The sequence below is a fragment of the Podarcis cretensis genome (genome assembly GCF_951804945.1).
Source record: "Podarcis cretensis genome assembly, chromosome: 18".
NCBI lineage: Eukaryota > Metazoa > Chordata > Lepidosauria > Squamata > Lacertidae > Podarcis > Podarcis cretensis.
This window is the reverse complement of record NC_137188.1, coordinates 6303012-6314961: the sequence shown is the minus strand read 5'-3', so window position 1 is coordinate 6314961 and position 11950 is coordinate 6303012. Positions and strand designations below refer to the sequence as shown.

Sequence of the window (11950 nt, the reverse complement as noted above, 5' to 3'; positions counted from 1 at the left end):
TCTGAAGGAAATCAGCCCTGAGTGTTCACTGGAAGGATAGATCCTGAAGCTGAGGCTCCAAGACTTGGGCCACCTCATGAGAAGAGAAGACTCCCTGGAAAAGACCCTGATGTTGGGAAAGATGGAGGGCACAAGGAGAAGGGGACGACAGAGGACGAGATGGTGGGACAGTGTTCTCGAAGCTACAAACATGAGTCTGACCAAACTGCGGGAGGCAGTGGAAGACAGGAGTGCCTGGCGTGCTCTGGTCCAGGGGGTCACGAAGAGTGAAGAGTTGGACACGACTAAACAACAACAACAACAACAAACCCATCCACAGTAGGCGACTGACCAGTTCCTCGGACACGGGGGCCACTCGCCTTCAGTGCCTCCCTCTTGCCAGGATGGGGTCAAGCCTAGGAGCCAACTCCTAGGGCTGAGGTTCCTTTGCCCCCCCAATAAAATATTTAAGGGGGCTTTACCCCCCATTAATGAGCATTGCCATTCAAATGGTGTACATGCACTGCACCTTGTGATCCATTATGTGTGTGGGGGGGGGACACCTCCCCCCCCCATATTTTATTAAAGTAGGCAGGCACCCCTGGATTCAAGCTTTGGCACGATGGCGTTTCTCTTCTCCAGGGGAAAGTTTCTGCTCGATCTTCGACAAGGCTGGTGATATAAATTAAAAATAAAAAAAATTGTCCAGTAGCACCTTAGAGACCAACTAAGTTTGTTCTGGGTATAAGCTTATAAGGTGCTACTGGATAATATTTTTATTTTTAAATTCGACTGCGTCAGACCAACACTGCTACCTACCTGAATCTAGATTCTAGAAGGCTGGTGATGTGAAACCTGGGAGGAGAGGTATAAAATTGTGTGGCCACGAGGTGGCGCCAGGGCACGGGGTTTGACTCACCCACCAACTGTGCTAACATCCAAGGCCTTGCGATGATTCTAGTCCACAATCTTTCTTTTTTTCTTTTTTTCTTTCTTTCTTTCCTTGCAACATGACTAAATGTAGAAATAGGAGCAGTTCAAAAATTTGAGAAAAGGAACAAAAGGTTATCTTACGCAGCTGCTGGAAGGGACATTCTTAGTTTCACCCTTGGTGAGGAGTCTCTCCTGCGAACAATTAACCAATATTTTTCTCTCTCTCTCTCTCTCCTACCCAGGGATTTCCCTGTCTACTGAACAGTGGTTCAACTTGAAGGCAGTCATTCTGCAAATCAACACAGCTATCCAGAAATTCTAAGAGACAAGCTACTTTGAAAAATCACTTTGAGATTTGCTGTGGTAGTGTGGGTGTGAGAGAGGGATGGCATGAAACGTGGTTGTGGTTAGCTAATAAATATAACTGCTCCTGAGCTATGCGTGTGTGCATGTGCTTGCGGTTCTTTGGAAACAAATCCCAGAAAATAATCACCCTGGGAGGATTTAACAAATGCAAAGAGGCGTTTTGCTAAAAATAAATGTGACTAGTTGAATTATGGTGCTGGAGGAGACTCTTGAGAGTCCCATGGACTGCAAGAAGATCAAACCTCTCCATTCTGAAGGAAATCAGCCCTGAGTGCTCACTGGAAGGACAGATTGTGAAGCTGAGGCTCCAGTACTTTGGCCACCTCATGAGAAGAGAAGACTCCCTGGAGAAGACCCTGATGTTGGGAAAGATGGAGGGCACAAGGAGAAGGGGGCGACAGAGGACAAGATGGTTGGATAGTGTTTTCGAGGTTACCAGCATGAGTCTGACCAAGCTGCGGGGGGCAGTGGAGGACAGGAGTGCCTGGCGTTCTCTGGTCCATGGGGTCATGAAGAGTCGGACACGACTAAACGACTAAACAACCAATAAATGGCTGTTACTGACTTCGCAATCCCTACTTCAGAGAACTGGTGGCCCATCAAGATTTGCTAGACTCCAGCTCCCGTCAGCCCCTGTCAGCCTGGCTGGTGGTCAGGGATGATGGGAACGGTAGTCTAACAACATTTGGACGGCAACACATCGCCTTGACCCTTTATGTGCGTCTGAAAGTATTTATAAATTAAGGAATGTTAGAAGGATGCGGGAATGAAGTTATGTGGATTTAGCAGTAATGTTATAGAATTAGGTAAAATTGGATTATGAATAGGTGAGAATGTAAAGTTACAATATATTAAGATAAATTATTAAGATAAAAAAGCAAAAATGGAAAGGATTTGCTGAAACTGCTAATTGAATTGGAATACAAAAAAGGGAGGTGTGAGGAGGTCAGGGAAACAAGTAAATGAAAGACAAGACATAGAAAGATTGAAATGTTTTTAATTGTTTTTGTTTTTCTGTATTTTGTATTTCTCTTATTTTCTTTTTCATTTTTGTAATATTTATGAAACTTTAATAAATATTATTAAAAAAATATATATGAAAGTATTTATAACAGAACCTCCGAGGGTAAAGGCAGTCTATTTTGGCAGCTGATGGGGGAGCAAAAAAGCGTGGCGGGGTGTGTGTGTGTGTGGATCTGTCTACTTTAAGGAACAGGTTCCTGGCTGAATTGCATCCTTTGTTTAATTCAACAAAGCGGTTCTTCAAATTCACCAAACACCTTGTTGCATCCTTTTTGCCCTCCCCTTCCCGGTTCGTTGGGTTAATAATATTTGCCTTTGCATCCCTGCCTAGTTTGGGACATAACCCCCCCCCGTCCTCCTCCCCCCCCCCGTGCCACACTTCCAAGCTCCCAATCCAGCTCCCTGCAGCACCCCGCTTTTACGCTCCCCGAAACCCCCCCTGCACTTCCCCGGAACGGCCAGGCGGTGTCGCTGCCTAGCAGCTGCTTTTTGTGGTCCTGATGCTGCGCTCGGCAGCATCCTTTTCCCCCTCCAGTGGCATCTTGCGCGCCGCCGCCGCCGCCTCCTTCCTTCTCGCAGCATCCTCCACTGCGCAGCCCGCGCTGGGGGCTCGGGGGATGGCCAGACTGCCGGCGAGCGAGCCCAGGCGGAAGGCGCAATCCCAGCAACCGCCCCGCGCCTCCCCCATGAGCAGCGGCAGCGGCGGCGGCGGCAGCTCCGAGCCCGAGGGCATGAAGGACCTAGATGCTATCAAGCTCTTTGTAGGGCAGATCCCGCGGAACCTCGAGGAGAAGGATCTCAAGCCCCTCTTCGAGCAGTTCGGGCAAATCTATGAGCTGACGGTGCTGAAGGATCGGTACACTGGCATGCACAAAGGTGCGCCCTTGTGTTTTTAATCCATCCTTTTCTTTCTCTCCTTCTCTTTCCTCTCCCTCGCGCACCCTACTCCCCCCCCCGCCTAATCCATCCTCCTCAACCTTTTCTTCCCTTTCTACCAATCTGTCCACACACGCCCCCCCCCCCGCAACTACATTCTCCATCCTGTCATTTTAATCCATCCGATCACTTTCTCCCACCACCCTGCATGCAATATTTCCCTCCATCCATTCTTTTACACCTCCCTCCCTTAAAATAACAATCTTCATTCTATCTGGGCGGGCGGGTGAAGCGGGGGCGGGAAGCGTTTTGCTCATCGTCTCACCCTTAGCTCTCCACATCAAGCCTGTTTCTCTGCCCCCCCCCCCATTTTTTTTTTGCTGCTGCTCTATAAACCCCTTATATAGTTGTGTTTTATTCCATCTGCTCTTTAATGCCGGCCCCCCCCTGCAGGCTCTCTCTTTCTCATTCTGCTCCATTAACCCCCTCCGTCCCTTTCACCATCGCTGCCCCCCCCCCAATTTCCCTCCCCTTAACCCATCACCAGATCAGCCTCCAAGAGCATCTCACTGTGTTCCCAGGCCCACCGCTAGCCCCAGCTTCAAGGCTGGCGCTGCCACCCTCTCACCTTGTCTTGCTTGGACACCTGTGTGACCCACCTCCTTGCAGGTTAAACTGGGGGGGGGGGGTGCTCATTCAGGAGCCTTGGAGCCTATATGGCTTCTCCCCCCCCCATCTCCTCCTCTGTGCATTTTCTCTTCCTTTCCTCCTGTTCTTTCCAGACCCCATTCCCAGACACCTCCCCATTTCTCTTCCCACACCCTCCATCCAAAACTCACCCACCACCCCGTCCTAAAAAAAGAGCCCATTTTCATATCATTTATGGTGTGTTTCTACCCTTCAGGGACCTTTCCCCCCCCCCTCCATCCCCCTCTTTCCTCTACTCCCTTTTCATTTTCTGGAAAAAAAAGGCTTTTGACAGGAACACTGGGGTGGGGGGCACGACTATATATATATATATATATATATATATATATATATATATATGCATGCTATGCTAACCAAAATGGCTCTTGACCGCTATCTCTGAGGCTAGACCCTAAAACCTGCCTGCAATTACTCCCCAGCATTTAAACTTCCAGACGAAACGTCTTGGGTGCCTTTAACATTTCATGGGACACTGGCAGATGCAAACCCATAGTGTGTATGAGAGAGGGGTGGGCTGTGTGTGTGTGTGTGTTATATGTGCTTGAAAACAAATATCCCCCCCCCCAAAAAAAAGGCATTGAGATGGGGCTACGTGTGGACAGCACAGTCAGTGGCGAATCCTGGCCTGTTGCTGCCTTGCGATGTACGGAAGGGCAATGTTTTGTTGCAGATAGTTGAAGGCCTGTGCGCCTAAGCTGGCCCTTATCTCAGGTGGACCCTCCAAACAAGGTTGGAATCATCCCTGACCCTTGACTATCCCATGGGGGGGGAGCTGGGGGGCTGGGGGGAATCGGAGACCAGCGGCAAACTCTGCAAAACGACAGGTTCCCCGCCCCAAACTTTCCAGGGGCGAGACTGAATCACCTTGTTGTGTGTTTGTGTGTTACTTTCAAGAGGCACACGGCCTTGCGCCTGCACCTGCCTGCGGCCGATTTTTGCGTGACGCGCTTTGCAGCAGGCTTAAGTCAGACTGGAAGGGCTTCCAGAAACCACAGGAAAGGAGTGAGGTCTTGTGGTCAAGTCTTGTGGGTTTTGCACTGGCCATTGTGAGAACAGGATACTAGTCTTGAGAGCCTCAAGGTCCATAAATAGCAACACCCTAGTGGTCCCCGGCCCTAAGGAAGTTAGATTAGCTTCAACCAGAGCCAGGGCCTTTTCAACACTGGCCCCAACTTGGTGGAACGCTCTGTCTCATGAGACCAGGGCCCTGCGGGATCTGATCTCTTTCCGCAGGGCCTGTAAGACAGAGTTGTTCCGCCTGGCCTTTGGCTTGGAGGCAATTTGATTCCCTCCCTCCCTCTCTTTCTTTTTTCCTTTCCTTCTCCTCCTGCGTTGAGGCTACATTTTAATATTTTAATGTTTCAATATTTTAATGTTGTATCTTAATTTTGTTTTTAAGTTGTTTTTATTATTGCTTGTTAGCCACCCTGAGCCCGGCCTTGGCTGGGGAGGGCGGGGTATAAATAAAAATTATTATTATTATTATTAGTCTAGGTGGGGCCATTGGCCTGATCCAGCAGGGCCTTCTTCTGTTCTTATGTGGGCCCATCCATCTTAGCACTATCTACAATGACTGGTGGGACGCGGGTGGCGCTGTGGGTTAAACCACAGAGCCTAGGGCTTGCTGATCGGAAGGTTGGTGGTTCGAATCCCCGTGACGGAGTGAGCTCCTGTTGCTCGGTCCCTGCTCCTGCCAATCTAGCAGTTCAAAAGCATGTCAAAGTTCAAGTAGATAAATAGGTACCACTCTGGCGGGAAGGTAAACGGCGTTTCCGTGCGCTGCTCTGGTTCGCCAGAAGCGGCTTAGTCCTGCTGGCCACATGACCCGGAAGCTGGACGCCGGCTCCCTCGGCCAATAAAGCGAGATGAGCGCTGCAACCCCAGAGTCGGCCACGACTGGACCTAATGGTCAGGGTCCCTTTACCTTTACCTTTACCTTACAATGAGTGGCAACAGCTCTCCAGGGTGCCTGGGCAGGAGTCTTATTCCAGCCCTACCTGGAGATGCTTGGGATCGAAACTGGGACCTTTTATATGCAAAAAACCTGGTGGTTCTTCCCCTAATAATAATGTAAGCTTCCAGTCCTCATGATGCAGCAGAAACCCTCAAAAATTGGGAGCTGCTTTGTACTGAGTCAGCCCATTGGTCCATCTACCATATTTTTCGCTCTATAAGACACACCAGACCACAAGACGCACCTAGTTTTTGGAGGAGGAAAACAAGAAAAAAAATATTCTGAATCTCAGAAGCCAGAACAGCAAGAGGGATCGCTGCGCAGCGGAAGCAGTGATCCCTCTTGCTGTTCTGGCTTCTGGGATAGCTGCGCAGCCTGCATTCGCTCCATAAGACGCACACACATTTCCCCTTACTTTTTAGGAGGGAAAAAGTGAGTCTTATAGAGCAAAAAATACGGTAGCTTGGCCAACAGCATCCCTGTGGGGTTTCAAAGGAAGCTCTGCCTGGTGATGTTGAGAGTTGGACCTGCAAAGCAAACAGGTGCCTTGCCACTGAACTGAACCCCCTTCTCCTTCCCTCCTGGGAGGAAACACGGAATTATTTAACTGGCATTGTATGTGGAGGGACGATTGGAACATGCCGTTTGGGCTCAAGAGTCAGGAGGGTAGATTTTGGTTGTGCGTTTGGAAGGAATGACTCAATGGCGGCTTTGGCTGGCCATGGGGAGGAACGACATTGGCAGGAGGAGTTTGATGATGGAGCCGATGACCCAGTGGGGTGGGTGGTCTCTCGCTCGTGAGAGGTCTTCATCAGGTGGGAGGCTAGACAGCCACTGGTTGGGGGTTCTCAACATTATTACAGTGGTCCCTTGGTTCTCCAACTTAATCTGTTCCGGAAGTCTGTTCCAAAACCAAAGCGTTCCAAAACCAAGGCGCGCTTTCCCATAGAAAGTAATGCAAAACAGATCAATCCGTTTCAGACTTTAAAAAACAACCCCTAAAACAGCAATTTGACATGAATTTTACTATCGAACGAGACCACTGATTCATAAAATGAAAGCAATAATCAATGTACTGTACTGTAAAATAAATAAGACAGTATTGTAGATGATATATATATATATAAATTCTTACCTGCACTGATGTTAGTCATTGTTTGGATGGGGGGCTTTTATCAATTTCCGTAGTCACACAATCAGTCAATCAGTCAGTAGCTGTACTGGGTTCTGCACAGTCACAAAAACAATTTAACTAAAAAAGCCTCAAAAACAAAAACGCAAAATAAATAGCAAAAACAAAAGCGCCAAACGTAATCCGTTCTGGAAGTCCATTTGACTTCCAAAATATTCGAAAACCAAGGTGCAGCTTCTGATTGGTGCAGGTGCCTCGAAAACAATAGCCGACGGCCGCATCGGATGTTCAGCTTCCGAAAAACACTCGAAATCTGGAACACTTACTTCCGGGTTTTCAGTGTTTGAGAACCAAGGCACCACTGTATGATGATGATGTCTCAAGCTGCATGGGGAACGCAATTGTTTGATTCTGCGACCTCACTGGGAGCCCTGAGAGGATCCTACTGAAGAAGAAACATAGAGTCTTTTTCATCCAGGGGCAAACCTTCTATGAAACTAAAGAAGCTAAAGCTTGAGGGCCCCACACTGCTTTAAAAAAATTCTTTTAAAAAATGCACCATGCACATATATGACATTTCCCTAAATTACACCCCCACAGAAGCATGGAAGGGACCATGAGGGTCATCTAGACCAACTTTCATCAATGCAGGAGTATTTTGCTCAAACCCATGACCCCGATATTAAGAGTTCTCTTGCTCTACCAACTGAGCAGACCTCGAAAACTACAAGGCAGAAGGGATTTTTATTGACTCCGGTGGTTTTGGCATGTGAGATAATCCAGTACAACAATCTGAGATGTGGTAGCTATTTTTTAAAATAAATAAAAAAGTGGCAATGTGTTGTGGAGCAAACCCACCAAAGAGGATAACAGTTGTCACCTAGACTTTGTTGTTGGCTGCATGGAGGTTCCCATGACCATTCAAGCTTCAGGGTACCCCAAAAATGTAGGTCTGCCACTATCTCCATCTCCTATGTCAGGGATGGGGAAACTTTGACACCCTCCCCCAATGTTGATGGACTACAACTCTCCATCTTACTGGACGTTGGCCAAGCTGGCTGCTTGGAGGCGAGTTCCAAAAACATCCAGAGCTCTGCAGGAACCCCATCTCTCTGCTTTCTCAGGTTCCGATGAATTTGTGGAAGACAAGGTCATTGATGGCTCTGCTGTGGCTCCATGGTTGTAGGCAGCGATGCTGTGGAAGGCCAGTTGCTGGACATAGTAAGAGGGGAGAGTTAATGTTGTGCTCAGGTCCTCCTTACGGGGGCACCTGGTTGGCCACTGTGAGAACGAGATGGGCCACTAGTCTGATCCAAAAGGCTCTTTTTATGGCCTTAGGCTCTACATTCTATAGAGTCGATTGCATTCTGCATAAACTGGTAATTGTATTAAAACGCACAATTCTTCTTCTTTGGCGATCCCTCATAGCCGAGTAAGATTGTCTTCCATGAGCACGGTCTTAACAGTGAATCCATAACTGACTGTGGAGGCCAATTCTGGGTCCACATGTCCTTCCACAGTGGGTACATAGGTTTCTGGACAGGAGTTGATCCCTGCGAGGGTTTGCCAAGCGTGTCTTCCTCTTAGCACACTTCTCCAATTTGTCTTGAGTTCTAATGTCTTCAAAGCCCATGACACCTTTGGTAAAGGCTGTTCTCCAACTGGAGCGCTTGCAGGCCAATGTTTGCCAGTTGTCGATGTTTATACTACAGTGGTACCTCGGGTTACATACGCTTCAGGTTACACACTCCGCTAACCCAGAAATAGTGCTTCAGGTTAAGAACTTTGCTTCAGGATAAGAACTGAAATCGGGCTCCGGCAGCGCGGCAGCAGCAGGCGGCCCCATTAGCTAAAGTGGTGCTTCAGGTTAAGAACAGTTTCAGGTTAAGAACAGACCTCCGGAACGAATTAAGTACTTAACCTGAGGTACCACTGTACATTTTTTAAGATTTGCCTTGAGAGAGTCTTTAAACCTCTTTTGCTGACCACTAGCATTAAGGGACGCAGGTGGCGCTGTGGGTTAAAGCCTCAGCGCCTAGGACTTGCCGATCGAAAGGTCGGCGGTTCGAATCCCTGCGGCAGGGTGCGCTCCCGCTGCTCGGTCCCAGCGCCTGCCAACCTAGCAGTTCGAAAGCACCTCCGGGTGCAAGTAGATAAATAGGGACCGCTTACCGGCGGGAAGGTAAACGGCGTTTCCGTGTGCGGCTCTGGCTCGTGACCCGGAAGTGTCTCCGGACAGCGCTGGCCCCTGGCCTCTTAAGTGAGATGGGCGCACAACCCCAGAGTCTGTCAAGACTGGCCCGTACGGGCAGGGGTACCTTTACCTTTACCTTTACCTTTAGCATTAAGCTTTCCATTTTAAAGTTTGGAATAGAGTAGTTGCTTTGGCAGATGATATAATCAGGCATCCGAACAACATGGCCAGTCCAACGAAGTTGTTGTTGAAGAATCATTGCTTCAACTCTTGTGATCTTTGCTTCTTCTAGTACATTGGCATTAGTTCGCCTGTCTTCCAAAGTGATATGTAAAAAAAAAAAAAAAACACCACTCCCTACAGGAGTATGCAATGTCTTCAACAACCTTAGCCACCTGCATTTCTAAACAAACATTGCTTGAAAAGACTAGCGAGCAGAGACAAATAATCCAGGTTTTAAAATTGCAAATGAGGGCCGAAAAGGCGATTGACCCTTGTTCAGAGGCAGTCTCGATAACATCTTCCAGGTGTTTGCTGCTCTTGTTTCCAAGAGCCACAAGCAGCTGGCCAGGGATGATGGGAACTTCATGTGGCAACATCTGGAGAGTCTCTTGCAAAGCAAACCTGTGGAGTATATGTCTTGGTGGTTTCTGAGAAATGGCATGTGTCTCTCTCTGTGTGTGAGAGAGATAAAGAGGAGTTATCCATGCACACAGCAGCTTCAGAGAATCTCGCCTTATAGGCATTTAATCCACATAATCCACCCAGAACTATATGCATTTAAAAAAAAAAAAAAAACATTCGTAGGGTGTTTTTGCAAAGCGACTTAAGCAAAGAGTGTGAGCCTCTCCCCGAAAGAGCTTTCAGTCTGTGCTGTGCCGGAGGGATGGCTACAGGGTCGGGGGCAGAGACGATGATGATCATAAGATCACAGAAGTGTAGAGCTGGGTGGGAACCCATGGGTCATCTAGCCCAACCCGCTGCAACAAGGATATATTTTTATTTCCTGCCTCCACCCTATGGTCCCAGCAATTAAAGTGCAAAATCGAAAACAGCCTAAAACAATTTACAATCCGAGCTTAGCATCCAAGGGGGTCTGTAGGGAAGGAGGCGGTCTCCTTGGGAGTTTGGGGCCTGAGTTGTTCAGGGCTTTAAATACTACTGTGAGAACTTTGAATTGGGCCCCGAAATGAACTGGCATTTCTCCTTCTTTTTCCTCAATTTTTAAAATTAAATTTTCCAAAAAAATTTTTTTAAACAAACAAACAAACATCCTAATTCTAATTAAACCAATCTTGGTAACATTGTTAAGTGACTTCCTCAAATCCCCCTGGTTGGGTAATGAACTTTATTACGGTCACAGACCAGGATAAAAAACAAACAAACATATAAATAAAATAGCAGTTAGGATTTTTTAAACTGATAAATGTTGGAGCAAATAAGGACAAAGAAACAAGCATAGGATAAAGTAAAGGTAAAGGTACCCCTGCCCGTACGGGCCAGTCTTGACAGACTCTGGGGTTGTGCGCCCATCTCACTTAAGAGGCCAGGGGCCAGCGCTGTCCGGAGACACTTCCGGGTCACGTGGCCAGCGTGACATCGCTGCTCTGGCCAGAGCCAGAGTCGCACACGGAAACGCCGTTTACCTTCCCGCTGGTAAGCGGTCCCTATTTATCTACTTGCACCCGGAGGTGCTTTCGAACTGCTAGGTTGGCAGGCGCTGGGACCGAGCAGCGGGAGCGCACCCCGCCGCAGGGATTCGAACCGCCGACCTTTCGATCAGCAAGCCCTAGGCGCTGAGGCTTTAACCCACAGCGCCACCTGCGTCCCTCTGCAGTTAGGATTTTTTAAACTGATAAATGTTGGAGCAAATAAGGACAAAGAAACAAGCATAGGATAAAACATCTGAATAAAATACAAGGTTAAACACAGATAATAGATGGATAAAAACTGATAATTAAAACAGATAAAAACTAAAAACAAATAAAAACATGCAGTTGAAACAACTGTAAGAGCGTAAGAACTAAAAGACTCGCAGTTAAAACAACTATAAGAGGCTGCAGAGTAGAAGCCTCTGAAATAGTGTCCTCTAAAAAATAAAAATAAATAAAAAATCCCCCTGGTTGAATTTCATTATATATCATTTTAACAGTTTTCCAAAATCTATCTTCTCAAAGAAAAATTATCTTGATCACTTAACATCTTTCATTCCTTCTATTCTGGCTTTAAACATCTTAATTCCTATCCTTACATATTTAAATCCTAGGCCAATCTCGTATGAACTGAATCTCGTATGAAATGAATTGGCATTTCTCTTGGCACACTTCTGGGTTGGAGGAGCACTGGAAATAGCTTGTGCGCATGTGCATGGGCCTCCTCCGACCCGGATGTGCACCGGAAATAACACTTGCGCCTGCGCAAATAACGCTTGCGCATGCGCATAAGCTATTTCCGGTGCTCCTCCGACCCGGAAGTGGGTAGCGGCGCAGCGCAGCACCGGTAAGAGCGGGCAGTGGGGGTTGCCGCCAGCCGGATAAACAAGTCCCTCAGGCCTTATCTAGTTTGGGGACCCCTGCTCTAAGGACTTCCTGCTTAGACTACTGCAGTGCTCTGCGTGGGGCTGCCCTTGAAGGCTATCTTCAGTGCACAGTTGGAGTCAGCCATGCTTCTGAATAAGTCTCCAGAAACCACAGGAGGCGAGTGTGGCTTTTGTGCTCGGATATGTGGGGATCCAGGGCACAGTCCTTCAATGGCTGTGCTTGTTTCTCTCGGGTTGGGGACAGAG

The 11950-nt window shown here is 47.8% G+C and overlaps 1 protein-coding gene across 2 annotated transcripts in view; it reads left to right on the top strand.

Annotated features, from left to right (window-relative positions):
• Positions 1-2819: 2819 nt before the first annotated feature.
• Positions 2820-11950, top strand: part of CELF5 (CUGBP Elav-like family member 5) — an 84413-nt gene continuing 75282 nt past the window's right edge. Inside the window, exon 1 of one of the 2 annotated variants that reach the window (XM_079960748.1) lies at positions 2820-3177. In XM_079960748.1, coding sequence (XP_079816874.1) covers positions 2919-3177 — 259 coding nt within the window. In that variant the 5' untranslated portion in view covers positions 2820-2918. The remainder of the gene's footprint in view (positions 3178-11950) is intronic. The other variant, XM_079960749.1, reaches the window with a different exon arrangement.